The sequence below is a fragment of the Ptychodera flava genome, unplaced genomic scaffold (assembly GCF_041260155.1).
Source record: "Ptychodera flava strain L36383 unplaced genomic scaffold, AS_Pfla_20210202 Scaffold_40__1_contigs__length_1388640_pilon, whole genome shotgun sequence".
In the NCBI taxonomy this organism is placed as follows: Eukaryota; Metazoa; Hemichordata; class Enteropneusta; family Ptychoderidae; genus Ptychodera; species Ptychodera flava.
Window position 1 is genome coordinate 1,059,308 of NW_027248362.1, and position 20,695 is coordinate 1,080,002.

Here is a 20,695-nt window from a genome sequence, read left to right on the forward strand (position 1 = left end):
ATATCACAAAACAAATCCACACGCATATATATGACATTGGTCAATGTCCTTGTACCAACTTTGAATAAAATCTGTTGAAACATGTCTGAGTTATGGCGCTGTACATGAAAAAATCGTAATAAAATGGCCGCCTGGCGGCCATATTGGATCGTATCACAAAACAAATCAATGTGCATATGTATGACATTGGTCATTGTCCTTGTACCAACTTTGAATAAAATCAGTTGAAACATGCCTGAGTTATGGCGCTGTACATGAAAAAATCGTAATAAAATGGCCGCCTGGCGGCCATATTGGATCATATCACAAAACAAATTGACATGCATATCTATGACATTGGTCAATGTCCTTGTACCAACTTTGAATAAAATCGGTTGAAACATGTCTGAGTTATGGCTCTGTACATGAAAAAATTGTAATAAAATGGCCGCCTGGCGGCCATATTGGATCGTATTGCAAAAAAAATTGATGTGCATCTGTAGGTCATAGTGCTATGCCTTTGTGCCAAGTTTGAACAAAATTGGTTTGGCAGTGTCTGAGAAACTGTTGATGACGGACGGACGGACGGACGGACGGACACACGGACGGGACCCAATCTATAAGTCCCCGCCGGACTTTGTCCGCGGGGACTAAAAATCACTCTGCATTTTGATGATTTTGAATGAATGTGTCTGTGGACTATTGTAGCTGCACAGTAAAATTTCTCAGATCATTTCTGCGCTGATCGCCATAAAATGCCGACGTTTTGTCAAGCGACGCCGCTCACCGGTACCATTTTTGTATATCCATGACGACGATTTTTCCCAACAAATTTTACCAATTTTCATGAATTTTCCTGTCATTTTTTAGAATTATACACTGTTTAAGTGTATGAAGAGAGTGTACGCGTTAGCAGATGGCCGGTAGTTGTATCGGGCCAAGTATCCTTGTAGCGTTTCTTATGACATCTACGTTACGCTTGAAACATTAAAAACAACACAACAGTTATGTTCGTTGAATTTTATTGGTCAACAACAACAACACGACTAATAAACATAAACAACAATACAAACAACAACCAGACTTCTGGGTTCCCTATGCTCAGAGGGTTGAGCCCGCTGCAGCACTGAAAATTCCATGAACTTGATTTGTTTGAAGTCCTGTCAGCGTGGCTAAACTTGACTGACATACAGTTCGCGTACGTTCAATAATGATTCTACATAAATCAGACTTGTTATCCAAAGACTCTTGATGTTGAAAGGTCAATTTAGACGTTGCCTGAATAAACACATTGTCTAGAAATCGTTTGCTGAACGTGACACTCTATGCGATGATCGTTTTTTGGATGTGGGATTCTGTGCATGTGATGACCGTGATTTTCTATCCATTTGACATCACGATTGCCGAATTCGAACAATGTCTTATCATGACAAATGTTTCAGAATTAAAGCAATGTGAAAGAACATCTTTCACCCATTAAGTGAAAGTTACAGTAATTTTTTCGGCTTCAGGTGTAAGCTTATGATTGGCTCAAAACTTTTCAGTCTCGGTCAACCCATAGAGAATGACGTATATTTGACCTCGCTCTGCCTGCCATTTGTCAACTCACATACATGCACACTATAGTGATTGACATTGCTCCATCGAGGTCCGTCGACTGCAGGACCTTGACTCATATCTCTTATTCTTTTTGACTACGAAGAGTAAACTGCAATTAACTAGTACTGTAATTATGACACCAATATTGCGCGCATCATTGTAAACACGTTTTTATTAGCCAACTAGCAAATCGTGTACTATCCAGTACGCGCTAACTGAGCTCCCATGCAAGCTATATTTGGCATATTCGCTACATTTTAGCACTCAGTCCTTCTTTTTTTCGCCCAGTTTGACGCTTACTTTGTATCAAACACTGTTTGACACTCACTTTGTCAGTTTCCAACGCTAAGTTCGACGCTCACTTTGCCATTTCCAACGCTCAGTTCGACGCTCACTTTGTCATTTTCCACGCTCAGTTTGACGCTCACTTTGTCATTTTCCACGCTCAGTTTGACGCTCACTTTGTCTTTTGCCACGCTCAGTTCGACGCTCACTTTGTCGAATTTGGGACCCTTACATACCTGACAAAGTACAAACAACAAGTCATTGACAATGACATAGTCCCCACTTGTAATAGGAGTATTAGTCTTGAGGGGGCAGGGAAATGAGGTCATTAAGAAGTATCACTAAAGTGTATATGTTCAGATCTATGGACACATAGGTCTATGTCATTGTTCCCAATTTGAAACAAGAGGCATGTCTAAGTTATGGTTCTAAATCGGGAAAAAAGATCAAACCTCTAGCTGTATTGGCCAGCCAAGAAATACATATGTGCATAATAAATGAGGTACAAGATGTGACATCTTAAGGTCTATTATCCTATCAAAATTGAAGCGTAAAGAACTTGTGATTACTGAGTTATGCATATATATGCATATTCAAGGTCAAAGGTCATCAAGGTCACGTGACATTTTGAAAAAAAAACATTGTATTGCTAATTAATCCATATATGCCAAAATTCAGACCTCTAGCTCTATTGGCTTGCCCACAATTATATATGGGCATAATTAACGAGGTAAAGCATGTGTTGTCATAAGGTCTCCCATCCTACTAAATATAAAGGACATAGCACTTGTGGTTACTTATTTATTGACATAATCGTGTATTTTAGGTAAAAGGTTATCGAGGTCACATGACATTTTGTCAAAAAATTTCTATCCTATAGTCTATCCCTATATACTAAAAATCATACATTTACCTCTATTGGCTTGTTCAAAATTAGATATGCACATAATTAATGAGGTACAATATGTGGCGTCATAAGTCGTCCCATCATACCATACATGAAGGCTGTAGCACTTGTGGTTACTGAGTTATAGACAAATATGTATATTTGGGGTCAAAGGTCACCGAGGTCACGTGAAATTTTGTCAAAAAAATTGTATTGCTAAGTTATCCCTACATACCAAAAACCAGACCTCTAGCTCTATTGGCTCGCTCAAAATTAGATATGCACATAATTAATGAGGAACAATATGTGGCGTCATAAGGTGTCCCATCATACCATATATGAAGGGTGTAGCACTTGTGGTTACTGAGTTATGGACAAATATGTATATTTGAGGTCAAAGGTCACGTGACATTTTGTCAAAAAAATTGTATTGCTAAGTTATCCCTATATACCAAAAATCAGACCTCTAGCTCTATTCGCTCACTCAAGATTAGATATGTGCATAATTAATGAGGTACAATATGTGGCGTCATAAGGTGTCCCATCATACCAAATATGAAGGGTGTAGCATTTGTGGTTACTGAGTTTTGGACAAATATGTATATTTGAGGTCAAAGGTCATTGAGGTCACATTACATTTTTTCAAAATAATTGTATTGCTAAGTTATCCCTATATACCAAAAATCAGACCTCTAGCTCTTTTGGCTCGCTCAAAATTACATATGCGCATAATTAATGAGGTACAATATGTGGCGTCATAAGGTGTCCCATCATACCAAATATGAAGAGTGTAGCACTTGTGGTTACTGAGTTATGCACAAATATGTATATTTGAGGTCAAAGGTCATTGAGATCACTTGACATTTTGTCAAAAAAATTGTATTGCTAAGTTATCCCTACATACCAAAAATCAGACCTCTGGCTCTATTGGCTCGCTCAAAATTAGATATGCACATAATTAATGAGGTACAATATGTGGTGTCATAAGGTGTCCCATCATACCAAATATGAAGGTGTAGCATAGTGATTACTGAGTTATGGACAAATATGTATATTTGAGGTTAAAGGTCACCAAGGTCACGTGACATTTTGTCAAAAAAATTGTATTGCTAAGTTATCCCTACATACCAAAAATCAGACCTCTAGCTCTATTGGCTCGCTCAAAATTAGATATGCACATAATTAATGAGGTACAATATGTGGCGTCATAGGGTGTCCCATCATACCATATATGAAAGGTTTACCACTTGTGGTTACTGAGTTATGGACAAATATGTATATTCGAGGTCAAAGGTCACCAAGGTCACATGACATTTTGTCAAAGTGTCTGAGATATCTGCGTGAACGGATGGACTCACGGACTGACATGACCAAATCTATGAGCCCCCTGGACTTTATCTGTGGGGACTAAAAACTGTGTCACTGCATCCTTTTTGCAATATGAATACGATGAGAAACTAATTTTTATTTATCTTGGCCTTATACATGGGAGCCTATGTACTGCCTTATACATGGAGTTATGGACTTCCTTATACATGGGAGTCTATGGACTGCCTTATACATGGGAGTCTATGGACTGCCTTATACATGGGAGTCTATGGACTGCCTTATACATGGGAGTCTATGGACTGCCTTATACATGGGAGTCTATGGTCTGCCTATACATGGGAGTCTATGGTCTGCCTTATACATGGGAGTCTATGGAGGTGAAAACTAAAAAGTCCTCTACCACGGCCAAATTTGATCGCATTGTGAAACAAATCGACGTGCATCTGTATGAGGTATGGTACTATCCTTGTACCAAGTTTGAACGAAATCGCTCCAGGCGTCTCTGAGATATCTGCGTGAACGGACGGACGCACGGACGGACGGACGGACGCACGCACGCACGCACGCACGCACGCACGGACATGACCAAACCTATAAGTCCCCCCGGACGGTGTCCGTGGGGACTAATAAGCTGGATGGATCAAACATGATTGATAATGGCCAATTTTTGGTAAATGGCTCAGAATATGGACAGTCAAAATCCTTACAGAAGACTATGAAATTAAATAAGAACTGTATAATTCTAAAACAACCGAGAAAGCAAGCAGACAGAACGAAAAATGTGAAGGAGAACATGAAATCAAAGTTGTGATCATACTGGGTCGCGGTCCCATTTGGAATGTTTATAGTGGTGGGCATGCACACGTTCTCAGAACGTCTCACAAATGACATGATGTTTTAGTTCCCGTTGGAAATGTGATTATGCAAATTTTATGCTAATATCACTAAGGCACAGATCCTGGTGCCCCATCTTAATATGCTTTAACAAGCGACCTAACGGCCAATATAGCTCCGCTGTGTTTATGTAGACAATAACTATGATGTTGATGAAGAAGGTGGAAATCTTTGATAGCTAATTTCAGTGGCCTGAAAAAAGTGGCTACAATAGCTGCAAAAATACACAATTGAAGATTTCGTCAAAATTTGAATATATCAGATTGTATCATCCCTGAGAACATGTAAACCAAAGCTACCTGACAAGTAGTTTTTTGAGAATGAAATTTTCTGACCAAAAATGGCAAAAATTGCCCCCAAAATAAAAATTGCAGATTTCACCATAATTTCAATATATCATATATTAAAACAAGTCATCGTTGATGGCACAGTCCCCACTTGTTAATGGGTGCTTTGATTACAGGTCTTCAGAGAGGATAGAGTCCTCTTCATTAGGTCTGTGATAAAAATACTTTTGAATAAATTCGCTTGATACATGTCTGAGTTGTAGTTCAGGACATGAAAAAATCATAATAAAATGGCCACATGGTGGCCATGTTGGATTGAATCACAAAACAAATCAATGTGTATATGTATGACATAGGTCAATGTCCTTGTACCAACTTTGATTAAAATCGGTTGAAATATGCCTGAGTTATGGCTTTGTACATGAAAAAATCATAACAAAATGGCCGCACAGCAGCCATATTTGATCGTATCACAAAACAAATTGATGTGCATAGCTATGACATTGGTCAATCTCCTTGTACGAAATTTGAATAAATTTGCTTGATACATGTCTGAGTTATGGTTCTGGACATGATAAAACGTAATAAAATGGCCACACGGCGGCCATATTGGATCGTATCACATAACAAGTCAATGTGCATGTGTATGACATAGGTCGATGTCCTTGTACCAACTTTGAATAATATTGGTTGAGATATGCCTGAATTATGGCTCTGTACATGAAAAAATCGTAACAAAATGGCCGCAGGGCGGCCATATTGGATCGTATCACAAAACAAATTAATGTGCATAGCTATGACATTGGTCAATGTCCTTGTACCAACTTTGAATAAAATCTGTAGAAACATGCCTGAGTAATGGCTCTGTACATGAAAAAATCGTAATAAAATGGCCTGGCGGCCATATTGGATTGTATCATAAAACAAATTGACGTGCATATGTATGACATAGGTTAAAGTCCTTGTACCAACTTTGAATAAAATCGGTCGAGATATGCCTGAGTTATGGCTCTGTACATGAAAAAATCGTAACAAAATGGCCGCACAGCGGCCATATTGGATCGTATCACAAAAAGAATTGACGTGCATATCTATGACATTGGTCAATGTCCTTGTACCAACTTTGAATACAATCAGTTGAAACATGCCTGAATTATGGCTCTGTATATGAAAAAATCGTAATAAAATGGCCGCCTGGCAGCCATATTTGATCGTATCACAAAACTGAATTGACGTGCATATCTATGACATTGGTCAATGTCCTTGTACCAACTTTGAATACAATCAGTTGAAACATGCCTGAATTATGGCTCTGTATATGAAAAAATCGTAATAAAATGGCCGCCTGGCAGCCATATTTGATCGTATCACAAAAAGAATTGACGTGCATATCTATGACATTGGTCAATGTCCTTGTACCAACTTTGAATACAATCAGTTGAAACATGCCTGAATTATGGCTCTGTATATGAAAAAATCGTAATAAAATGGCCGCCTGGCAGCCATATTTGATCGTATCACAAAACAAATCGATGTGCATCTGTATGACATATGAAGTAATCCTTGTACCAAGTTTGAATGAAATCGCTTCTTGCATCTCTGAGATATCTGTGTGAACGGACGGACGGACGCACATACGCACACACACACGCATGCACGCATGCACGCACGCACGCACGCACACATGCACGGACATGACCAAACCTATAAGTCCCAACGGACACCTAATAATCCCTTGGAACTTGTATACCAAATATCAAAGCTATCAACTTGCAGTTTTTGAGAAACAAATTATTTGACCAAAATTGGCAAAAATTGCCCCCAAAATACAAAATTGCAGATTTCACCATAATTTCAATATATATCACATTTAGTTCATCTGTAGGAAAATAATCGCAATCATACCAATCCATAATCCAATAACACTAGGTCAAAATTTGTAAGACAATAGTTGTAAACATAGACACAAAACAGCACAGAACAGACAGTAAATAGACGGTACAAACAAAGTCAAATTCATGAAAGAAAGATATATGGACCTCTGGCCAAAAGACCAAGAAGTGATGTCAGGTGTTTCGAAAATAGTAAGCGCATCCTGCGCCACATGTGGCACCCGCCATATATCAATCTGTAAGTCAGATAGGTAGTGGTCACTAACTAAGGCCCAATGTCACCGATGCCATCAGTGATCATTTGTCGAAGAGAGATATTGTATTTATCTACCAGCTTGCGATACCTGCCAAAGCAAAAGTACATTTTAAGAAATACATTTTTTGACCAAAAATGGCAAAAATTGCCCCCAAAATACAAAATTATAGATATCATCAGAAACTCAATATATATTACTAAGTTTATCTATAGAAACCTGTATACCAAATTTCAAAGCTATCAGACCAGTTCTTTTTGAGAAACACATTTTTTGACCAAAAATGGCAAAAATTGCCCCAAATATACAAAATTGTAGATTTCATCATAATTTCAATAGATATCATTAAGTTCATCTGTAGGAACCTGTATACCAAATTTCAGAGCTATTACAGGAGCAGTTTTGGAAATACACATTTTTTGACCAAAAATGGCAAAAATTGCCCCAAAAATACAAAATTATAGATATCATCAGAAACTCAATATATATTACTAAGTTTATCTATAGAAACCTGTATACCAAATTTCAAAGCTATCAGACCAGTTCTTTTTGAGAAACACATTTTTTGACCAAAAATGGCAAAAATTGCCCCAAATATACAAAATTGTAGATTTCATCATAATTTCAATAGATATCATCAAGTTCATCTGTAGGAACCTGTATACCAAATTTCAGAGCTATCAGAGGAGCAGTTTTGGAAATACACATTTTTTGACCAAAAATGGCAAAAATTGCCCCCAAAACACAAAATTACAGATTTCATCAGAAATTCAATATATATTACTTAGTTCATCTGTAGAAATCTTCATACCAAATTTTAAAGCTATAAGATCCATACTTTTTGAGAAACACATTTTTTGACCAAAAATGGAAAAAATTGCCTTTAAAATTCAAAATATTGCAGATTTTATCATAATTTCAATAAATATCATCAAGTTCATCTATAGACATCTGTATACCAAATTTCAAAGCTATCAGATGAGTAGTTTTGGAAATACACATTTTTTGACCAAAAATGGGAAAAAATTGCCCCAAAAATACAGATTTCCAGATTTCATCAGAAATTCAACATAAATTACTTAGTTCATCTATAGAAACCTGTATACCAAATTTCAAAGCTATCAGACCAGTACTTTTTGAGAAATACATTTTTTGACCAAAAATGGCAAAAATTGCCTTAAAAATGCCAATTTGCATATTTCTGCACAATTTGAACAAATCTGAAATAGATTATCCCCTGGACCTATGTACCAAATATCAAAGCTATCTGACTGGTAGTTTTGAAGAAGAAGAAGATTTTTAAAGATTTTTTTACCAAAAACAGCAAAAAATCCCCAAAAATACAAATTTCACCATGATTTGAACAAACTTAAGTGAGGTCACCCCAAGTGAACTGCATATAAAATTTCAAAGCAATCCGACTTGCGGTTTCAGAGGCATTGTTGATGGATGACGATGGACGACGACGACTACAGAAAATCAACCTATTTGATAAGCTCCACGTCGCTGACAGCGGAGCTAAAAAGGAATCATCATGGAAATACTTTGTCAACATTTGTGACAGGCTGATCCCTACGTTATATAACTGAAGTACTCAGTCAGCCTGTCTTAGTAAAATAATCGCAATCATACCAATCCATAATCCAATGACAGTAGGTCAGAATTCGTGAGACAATAGTTGTAAACATAGACACAAAACAGCACAGAACAGACAGTAAATAGACAGTACACAAACAAAGTCATATTCATGAAAGAAAGATATATGGACCTCTGGACCTCTGGTAACTGTATACCAGTCGCTTCACAGCCAGATACTAGCCATCTTTAATGATACTGTACTTTATTCTTACCTTGTTGGAGAGCCTGAGCCTTCAACAGAAACTTGCAATGAAGTATAGTAGGGTGCACTTGTTGTGTTACAAGAACCTATGTCACTGGCTTGATTGTGAATTAATTTATGCCGTGGTGTAGGGGCTTTGGAGGCCCATGGCATAAAACTAAATTTTCCATTGGTGGCCTTTGGATCAACCAACTCCTGTGGAACTGAAAATAATTATTTACTATTTTAGAAAAGCAAATATTGATGAAAGATATTTTACAATATTTGGAATTGATTTTGTAATAGTATAGCTATTTTAAATTACAAATACTTTACATATAAGTAGAACTTAACAAGAAGCAAAGACTTCAGTAACACCACCAGCTTATGTAAGCTGTCATATGTACATGGTGGTTGTTTGGTGTTATAATTGAAGCTTAGTATGCAAGATGGAGGATATTAAAGTAATTGTCAATGATTTTGACAACATCCTTGGGAAATACAGAGTAGACACCTAACATGTTACTCCTGATCCTGTTGGTAGACATTTTGCTAAAGAAAATGTGAATGTGCTGGATTTGAACAGGTACAACAATTTTTTACTATTTCTTAGCATATTTTGGCTCATTAGCATATTAGTCATGTGATCAATTTGATTTGATAACCTGAATCGTCATCAAAATAGGCCTGTTTTCACAAAATTCCAGTCTTAGATCTTGTAGTTTTCAAGTTTATGATTTTTTTACCATTTGTATACGCATTTTGTTCATTTGCATAATAGATATCAACTCAACATGTCTTGAACAAATTTCAACATTTCTGATCATTGCATTTATTGAGCTAATCTGAATACTTTTTGAGCCATCATGACATCAATATCTAAGAAATTCCATCCTTGACCAAAAAATACATGCATTTATCAAATCGCAAACTATCAAGTGCCAAAAGTGAATGGACAGATGGACAGACAGGCAGCTGCTACCCCTATAGCTTCTTTTGCCACATTTATATACTAGCACTGTGAAGTAACTGGTAGCTAAAAATGTCAAAACAGGTCGCACACTGCATCCCAACACAAACTAATACACATTTCACTTCTATAGGAATTTGAAGACAAGACATAGAAACCTATGCGGATGCACAGAGGTGCATATAAACACAAACACTGGTACAACAAACTTGAAAGTCCTTATTCTGGACTGCATGTCATTGGCATTGACGCAATGTTCCCTCTAGATCCCATGGCATTTACAACTTCATAACTTGTAAAATAAAATTCAGTTGGAAGTTAACCCAATACTCAAAAAAGTTCAGCACAAATCATATTTAAAAAGACGTTTGAGTTGGTGTGTCCAGAGACCAATCAGCAATGGTATTCTTAATATGAATGAATAGTTTTGACAAAAATTAAGTGTAATAGACATCAAATCAGGTCCAATAATCAATATCATTCAAGGTAACTATGAACTTTACCAACTCCAAGGAACACATCGAAAATGACAAAGGCAATGGGGTCATCTTGAACCACGAAATAGTGGTGGTACCGGGTAAATATCTATGAACATGACCTTGTCATATCCCTTTAGGCATCTTAAGCAGAAGACAAGGATTCAACAAAACTGAAATTAGCAAAAGACAGGTTGAGATTGAACAAGTTAGTCATGTGTGGGTTCTTTGGCATCTGCCAACATATCGATAACTGACAGCGCAGTGTTTGAATACATATTCTACTAATTGGAACCAATCATATTGTGCCAACAAGTATATTGAAATTAATTACACTATAATAATATGATTTTTAGTAAAGCTAAATCCTAATTTTACATTGAAAATCCAGTTGTGTCAGTTGTGGACAGTAATTTAATCATCTGAGTTCACTTCTGCAGTCATGGTTGGTGTTAGATTACTGACACACAAGTGCATCTCATCATCACAAAGAAGATCTATGTTTTGAGGTATATGTACAACCCCAAATGAATAAGGAATGCAACTGATTCTGAGACTCTCAGTTCATAGAAGAGTCAAAGTGCAATCACGTTTGTGACTGAACTTGAAACTCCCATTTTGCTTCGGGATGTATATTTGCGAGCAAATTTGAGATTCCCGTCTGAGACTCTCATTTAAAATGTGAACAGCAAACGCAACTGTTCTTGTGACTGACATGTGACTGACTCCCTGACGTAATATAGAAGTTCTGACCTGCAGTAGCACTCGCTTTCAACGATCACCAGATTCTAGCATGTTCCCAGCATGTTTACAGCAATTAAAGTGTACAAAAAAATATTGTTGGAGAGTTGATTTGATTCAGGCACTGAAGTTTGCTTTACTAACAAAGTATCGACCGAGAACAGGTGTTTTTGTTGATTTCCCGATACTACAGTAAAATGTGACATCATAGGTCAACGGTTTGACATCCAAGATGGCAGATTTTCCACTGCAGCCGTGGTAAAGTTGAAAAAAGTCACTAAACGGAGAGGAAAATGGACATCTGGCACAATGTACACTTTCTTTGACCTTCCATATGAAAAACATGCACTTGGCTCAAGCTGATATCACATCTTTCTCACAGTAACAATGGGTATTGAAATAGTTCAAGAGTTATACACATGCATCTATCCGAAAGAGCAGAGTTACCTATTCAAAAAAAAGTCACTTTGGAAACGACTTGCCGACTGATAACAAAACACACTCAATTTGATTTGATAGATTTCAAGTGTCCTTACCCTTTAAACAACTTGAACTATTTTTTGTTAAACCATGGAGCTAGAAATGGATGGCTAAACTAAAAAATACCGTCAAGGACACTATGTGCTCACATTCGGTTTGAATTGGTCCATTCAAGAAATATTTAAACGAGAAAAAAACAAGAATGACAAAAGCAAATAAGGTATCCAACTTAGGTACTAGAGGTCATCTTTAGGAACATGCATATCAACTTCTATAGCAATGGGAGAAGCAGATCCTCAATACATAAGCAAATGTCAACAACAAAAAACAGAGAAGGCTTGATAAAAAGAAAAGGTGGGAGTGGGCAAAAAATGCACAAGGGATCTGGTAAAAAAGTAATGCTACATCATCAATCTTCTAGACCCTACCCCCTCCTGAATATCAAATGTTCCACCCCTTGGTATTACATAAGACCAAATGACAGGAAGTACATTTACAACCTTGGAGATTTTTTAATTAATGTCATGAGTGTTATCATTCTAACGTAAACAGCACTTAAGGTACCGGTAGTTACAGATAGTGAAATGCCTTCCACTGTGGGCAGTGATTACAACATCTGGAATTATTCTGGATCCAAATTTCTCATCAGTTCTTGTATGTCTTACATAGAAAAGTTGCAAAAATTGGTCCAAAATGACAAAAAATCACCTCAGCTTTGTTTTCTGGATCAACTTTTCCTACAAATTGATACCAAATATGACAAAATTATGTTCACAGCCTTCAAAATTGTCTCACAACATATCCTGGGTTGGTGTAGGTCATTTAAGGTCACAAACTGAGAAAATTTCCTAAAATATATGAATTTTGGGGTTTCCCAACACTTTGAGCAGAAAATTTATCTAATAACATCTTTCGGGACTTTATACCAAATTACAAAGCTATCAAACAAGGGACTTTATACCAAATTACAAAGCTATCAAACAAGTAATTTTGAGATAAAGTTTTCTTGACCAAAAATGACAATATTGTCTTAAAAATACAAATTTTTATATTTCAGGACAATTTCCACATATTTAACTATTGTCATCTCTGTACGTCTGTGTACCTAATATGAAAGCTGTCTGTCCAGGGGTTTTAAAAAGGAAATACTGTTTAAGATCTTTTGACCAAAAATGACAAAATTGCTCAAAAATAGTAATTTTCCCAATTTTGTCATAATTTCAACAAATTAAAAGAGTAACACCCTTGCAAAGAGACAACCCAAATTTGAGAGCGATTGGGTTGGCGGTTTCAGAGAAGAAGAATCTTTACTGAAAATGAGAAAAATCACAAAAAAATTCAGCAAAAACACAAAAATTAAGGATATCTTCACAATATTCAAAAACTGTATAAGGTTCACCTAAGGTACTTGCAAACAAATTTTCAAAGCAATCAAAAAAGCGGTTCTTGAGTTATTTATTCTTAACCATTTTCACATTTTGTAAGCTCATTTGCATAATTTTGGCAATGCAGACTTCATTTGAACAAAATCCCATCTATAGCCCAGGATGCATCCACACACCAAATACCAAGCTGAAACGTGCGGCGGTTTGTGTGTTTTTGATGTTGACGGACATACTGTACGTACATCCATACATACATACATACATACATACACACATACATACATACAGACGCCATCGACTTCAGCCTATACGATAAACTCACATTGGTATAACCAAGTGTGAGCTAATGAAAGACAAAACAAACAGACAAGAGATTTCCTAAAGAAACTCTTTTTCTCAATGGGCGGATTGATCGGAGCACAGAGGACGTCATTTCCTGTTTGATTTCCAAAGCATCATCGTGGAGTTTCTCCCAGAGATGAAAATTTTGTTTGAAACAACAACTGATATTGCGACATTCAAATACTGGCTTTTACTCATTCATTCATTCATGATAGTTGTTGACTGTGCATGTGCAGCAGAAATGACAGGGCCCCAAGGGAATCACACTTCTGCAGTTGTTCGACAGATGCGAAATTGCAAATTGGTTGACAGATGAATTCTCCAAACTAATATCCAAACAAGCAAGTTTTTCAATATGTGTTGAATTACATGCATGCCCGACATCGTTAAGTCAAAAAGTAATAAAAAAAATTACAAATGCATGTCAGACTTCATGAAGGTCAAAGGTAACGTCCTCACTGGGGTGACGTCGACAGTTCCATAAACAGTATGGCGTGAACCGACGGCCGATACCGTGACATGTGCGTATCTGACGTTGGCCCAGTCTTTCTCTATCGCTGGTTTTATGTCTTAGTCCCCGCGTCTTAGTTTTATTTGCCATATTTTATCAATATTCTCAATGCATTATATAAATATACCAGGTAAATTGATTACCTTTCTGTAACTTCAGTATCATTTGCCAACTCTCTACAAGTGCAACGTCATAGTTCGAATAGTAAGTAAATGTACTACACTCGAAACACTGAGTTGTATATCACGTTTTACATAAAGAGTATTTGTTTCATTGACCTTATTTTCCATAATTTACTGTACGATGAGAAATGAAGGGGAAAAAAGCTGAAGTAAGGCATAGACATGTATACGTCAATGTCGACACACTGTATGCTGTGATCATTTTTGCAAGACACCAAGAAGAGCTAGGTGTCTTGATTGCTACTTGTTGTAGTCTCAGCGCCAGTCGTACAGGTCATTTAAAAGGTCATTGAGAGTCTCAGGTACAGTCTCAAATCAAATCGCATTTGCTGTTTACTGTAATGAATGATAGTCTCAGATATAATCACAAAATGAGGTCGCATTTAGTATCTTCTTCAATTTGAGTCTTAGTCTCAGATTCAGTCTCACTTCCCATATATAAGGGGTCATAGATACCTGATGTCTTTGCAATACATGTACCAGTATGATGGTACAACTACTGAGTGTTCAGTACATAATTTTTACACTTACCATAATCTGGCCTGTATGTAGACACAATTCGAAAAACATAATCAGTAGCTTCTTCTCCATCAAACAACTGTGTATCATCTTGAACTTTAGGAAGATTGTTCTGTGAAGATTTTCGTTTTAGTTTGGGGAATACCTTTCCTTTGCCCCTTTGAGACCACAAAGGGGGATCTAGTTGACCATGCGGAAGCAGACCATTTTCCAAGCATGACAGAAAAGATAAGAGATGTCCTCCTTTAGGGAAATGAATTGGAGGTCTCTGTACTCCATCTTGGCCAACCAAAACTATGGTACCACCACTATCAGCTGAAGACAATGGACACAAAATTGTAAGACTTTAAACATAATATGGTGCTTCTTATTTCAAAAAAAATAATGATAACAAGGCATCATTGATGACACAGTCCCCACTTGTTAATGGGTAAGTTAATTAATTACAAGTCCTGGGAAAGGATAGAGTCCTCTTCATTAATTAGGTCTGTGATTAACAAGTCATTGTTAATGACATAGTCCCCGTTCGCATTTCATGTGGTACGCAATGGGAGAGTTTATGATGGATTGATGGCATGGTGATGGGGTTGTTGGATGCAGTGTTGTCCTTAGAAGCCGGGTGCCGGGTAAATAACCCGGCTGTTTTGCAGTTTTTCCTGGCTACTTGTAACGTGATTAGATTATTTTTATAGACCTGTAATTTCGGGATTGCATTGCCAACTGTTAGACGGCACACGTACGATTAGCAGTTTCGCGACCCCTTTCCCCACATGGAACTGCACAAACATAAAACAGTTTCTAAATACCCGTTTGTGGCTTTTTGAGCCAGATCTGTTATTTGTTAAATAGTGTGATTGGCTGATGGACGCGCCTATGGTGTTGTCTTTGTTACGAGCACTGTAATTGGTTTGATTAGTATGAAGGTCATCTTAGGTCATTTTTAATGATGGCGTCAAAAAGAAATGTGGCGTCGGCCACTGGCACCTTGCAGCTGGAATATTTTTTTCCCAAAGAAAGTCCGTTCGTATGGAAGACCGGTCACGACATGCGACATGCTAGTTTTTTAAACTGCGATCTGCGGTTAGGGTTAGTGTTAGGGTTAGTGTTAGGTTAAGTGGTTAGGGTTAGGGTTAGGGGTAGGGGTAGGGTTGGGGGTTAGGGTTAGGGTAGGGTTAGGGTTAGGGTTAGGTCGCAGATCACAGTTTAAAGACGCAGGTAACCCTACCCCTAACCCTAACCCCAACACTAACCCTAACAGCAAATCGCAGTTTAAAAAACTCGCATGTCGCATGTCGTGACCGGTCTTCCATACTTTCGAAAGATATACTTGATTCCAACAATACATTTAGTTTATGTATGAAAAACTTCAATTTCGCTGAATTTGTGAGAGAAAAGCCCCGAAAAGATGTGATTTTGATCGACTATTCGAAGTTCATGAGACTGCAGCTTGTTGGCTGCCAATGTCACAAAGAGTATGATCTTCTCAACAAATCAAGATATTCTCAGAGCAATACCGATGCATTTTCTAGATTTAAAAACTGTTTATTTGAATGGGTATTTTTTTTCATTCATTATTTTTACGTACTAGAATCCACGGTCACAGGCATGTGTGTTGCCGACTGTTGCCGACCAGCGCATCATCGTCACGCCTCACGGCTTCACTGTGGCGCTGATGCCCTGTTGTTATATGTCATGGATTCCGTCATGGGTTCAATTTCACTGCGCCTCTCCATGTTCTCCATGTTGGGTTGCCCGATAGTGTATTTTGATGGACCCTCTGAATCATTTTTTTCACAGACTCATGGAGCAAATTTTTAAGAAAATAGAGTTGTTTCCTTCCGACGCCATGCTGCATATCTGCTTTGATCAAATTTGGGACAGCGAGACGCGATGATCGCGCACAGTTTGCATTTAATTTGTTGCAACATTTCTGACAATCACTCACTTTGTGTCATAATTTTCAGAAAATATCACTCGCCTGAAAATTAGCAACGTAGTTAGTTCAAAGGCACAGCTGACATGATGACGTGCCTCTCAGCTACGATGCCAATTTTTTAGACTACACCCAGAGAATCCGAAACTTTCCACACAAAATGAGTGATCGACAGAAACGTTGCAACAAATTTAATCACACCTGTTTTTCACTGTAAAGTTGTGACCTTGGCAAAATGTATACAAAACTATATTTTTCTTGTCTGATATATTCATGCAAAACCGTTCAGGTCCTGCCATTTCTGCGGCACTCATCTCGTCTGGTTTTGGCGCCTAAGCTCAGTCACGGAGAGTGCTTTCGCAAACATTTTACTATTATTGTTTGCGTATTATAACTCATAACAATGAAAAAATGCGTAGAGACTCGATCCAATGCGTCATATCATTACGCATTGGATCGACACTCTACGCATTTTTTCATTGTTATGAGTTTTCTATATACGCATTTTTTTGCGTAAATGCGAACACTGTTACAGTGAATTATCTTACCGATGTTTTTTTTAACAAAAGTGAATGTGTTTTTATTAGATTACTGTCGGTATTTTGAATTTTCCATCCCGATTTTGGGAAATGAGGAATGAAATGAGTAGACTACAGGTGATTTAAGATTAAATGTTAAATCTTCAATGCAAATAAAACCATAAGTGTGTCATAAATATTACAAACAAAACTAAATCATGTTTGTTTGTGTTGTTGTATGTGAGCCACGTCTAAGACACACAACAAAAGTACTGTTTCAGTCTCAGCTAAATGTCACCTCAGATGCCACCAGAGAACACCATTTCCACTCCAAAATTTCATTTTTAGCTCCCAAAGCCATATGTATATATGGCAATGGAAGCTATTCTTATAGGCTAGGGAAATGTCTGTATGTATGTATGTATGTATGTCTGTATGTCTGTATGTCTGTATGTCTGTCCGTCAACATCAAAAACTCCAAAACCACTGTACATTTCATCTTGATATTTGGTGTGTACATGGATGTCGGGCTGTAGATGAGATTTTGTTAAAATGAAGTTGTCATTGCCAAAAATATGCAAATTAAGTGAAAAAATGTAAAAACAGTCAAAATTGTAAAAACTCAATAACCACTGAGCAGATTACATGAAAAATTAGCATGTAAGTACTTTGGGCTGACATGAAATGATTGTGCACATCTTGGGTCAGTATCTTGGACTTGCTATTTTTCATGAATTTTTTGTAATTTTCTCCCATTTTTGGTCAAAAATCTCCTGCTCTGAAACCACAAGTCCGATTGATTTGAAACTTGGTATGGAAGTGCATAGGAGTGACCTTTCCCAAATTTGGGCAAATCGTGGTGAAATTTGCATATTTTTAGTTTACACGTCCATAGACTCCCATGTATAAGGCAGATCTCCATAGACTCCCATGTATAAGGCCACGAAAAATAAAATTTAGTTTCTCATGTATTCATATTGCAAAAAGGATGCAGTGACACAATTTTTAGTCCCCACGGATGAAGTCCAGTGAGCTTATAGATTGGGTCATGTCCGTCTGTTCGTCCATCCGTGAGTCCATCGTTCACGCAGATATCTCGGATATTTTGACAAAATGTCATGTGACCTTGATGACCTTTGATCTCAAATATACATATTTGTCCATAACTCAGTAACCACAAGTGCAACCACCCTCATATATGGTATGATGGGACACCTTATGACGCCATATTGTACCTCATTAATTATGCACATATCTAATTTTGAGCGAGCCAATAGAGCTAGAGGTCTGATTTTTGGTATATAGGGATAACTTAGCAACACAATTTTTTTGACAAAATGTCACGTGACCTCGGTGACCTTTGACCTCAAATATACATATTTGTCCATAACTCAGTAACCACAAGTGCTACAGCCTTCATGTATGGTATGATGGGACACCTTATGACGCCACATATTGTACCTCATTAATTATGTGCATATCTAATTTTGAGCGAGCCAATAGAGCTAGAGGTCTGATTTTTGGTATATAGGGATAACTTAGCAATACAATTTTTTGGACAAAATGTCACGTGACCTCGGTGACCTTTGACCTCAAATATACATATTTGTCCATAACTCAGTAACACAAGTGCTACACCCTTCATGTATGGTATGATGGGACACCTTATGACGCCACATATTGTACCTCATTAATTATGCACATATCTAATTTTGAGCGAGCCAATAGAGCTAGAGGTCTGATTTTTGGTATATAGGGATAACTTAGCAATACAATTTTTTTGACAAAATGTCACGTGACCTCGGTGACCTTTGACCTCAAATATACATATTTTGTCCATAACTCAGTAACCACAAGTGCTACACCCTTCATATTTGGTATGATTGGACACCTTATGACACAACATACTGTACCTCAATAATTATGCACATATCTCATTCTGAGCAAGTCAATAGAGCTGGGTGTCTGATTTTTGGTATATAGGGATAACTATAGGAGAGAAATATTTTGACCAAATGTCATGTGACCTCGATGACCTTTTACCTAAAATATATGTTTATGTCAATAAATAAGTAACCACAAGTGCTATGTCCTTTGTATTTAGTAGGATGGGAGACCTTATGACAACACACACTTTACCTCATTAATTATGTACACATCTAATTCTGGGCAAGCGAATAGAGCTAGAGGTCTTTTTTTTTGCATATAGGGATTAATTAGCAATATAATTTTTTTTTTCAAAGTGCCATGTGACCTCGATGACCTTTGACCTTGATTATACATATATATGCATATCTCAGTAACCACAAGTTCTATACCCTTCAATTTTGATAGGATATTAGACCTTAAGATGTCACATCTTGTACCTCATTTATAATGCGCATATGTATTTCTTGGCTGGCCAATACTGCTAGAGGTCTGATCTTTTTTCCCGATTTAGAACCAGAACTTAGACATGCCTCATGTGTTTCAAATTGGGAACAACGACATAGACCTATGTGCCCATAGATCTCAACATATACACTCCAGTCATATTTGTTAATGACAACATTTTCCTGCCCCATCAAGACTAATACTCCTCTTACAAGTGGGGACTATGTCATTGTAAATGACTTGTTGAGTTAATGGTTGTATCACAGTATTCGATATATCTAATTCTGTATTTTTTCCATTTCATATTCTGAATAAATACATTAAACATATTTCACAGTCTCCAGTACATTACATTTAAGTATTTTCACTTCATGCACTTTATCCCTTTCACACATGTTCAAATATCTGACCAGAGAACAAACACTAAATAGTCCAGGATGGGAGCTAGTGTCATTGACGCTATTTTTCACCTTGCGAGAGGGGGGACACCCCCCCCTCTCGCGCTTCCCCCACCTCATTCGCTACCCTCACTCGCCGCTCGCTCGCTTCGCTCCCTCGCAGTCCACCTAGCTACTTTCTTGAATTACCCGGCTACTTTTAAATATAAGGACAACACTGTGGATGTGGGATATATGATTTTTTGGGGAGCTTGTTTGAGCTTGGACATTTGTTTCACATTTGTTTGTAATGAATTGAAAATCAGATTCTCTATTGATGACAGGATGTATAAATGATGTGGAAGTTTTGAATTCTCTTCGCAAATTATGATAGTCAGGCTATGAAGAGAAACAGATGCAATTTCGAAAAGGTACGGTTTCAAGTGGTTTGTCTGTTATTGTGCAAACCAAATGTTGTAAATGATTACCAAGCCCAGTCAAAGAGTCAACAATAACTAGCATCGCATGTCCATTGTAGTGTAGATAGCTTCATCATTTCTGCTATGAGAATCAAATACATAGCAAAAACCATTCTGCTTAGATAATGACATGCCATATTCTTTGATGATAAGGATTGCCTTTGTGGATATCTGAAAAGCAGTGT

General features: G+C 37.3%; 1 protein-coding gene across 1 annotated transcript in view; it reads right to left on the bottom strand.

The window, feature by feature from the left end:
* The window catches only part of LOC139127974 (small G protein signaling modulator 1-like), a 270,506-nt gene that overhangs the window by 102,722 nt on the left and 147,089 nt on the right, over positions 1 to 20,695 (bottom strand). Inside the window, 2 exon segments of the mRNA XM_070693822.1 lie at positions 9,256 to 9,448; positions 14,843 to 15,145. Coding sequence (XP_070549923.1) covers positions 9,256 to 9,448; positions 14,843 to 15,145 — 496 coding nt within the window.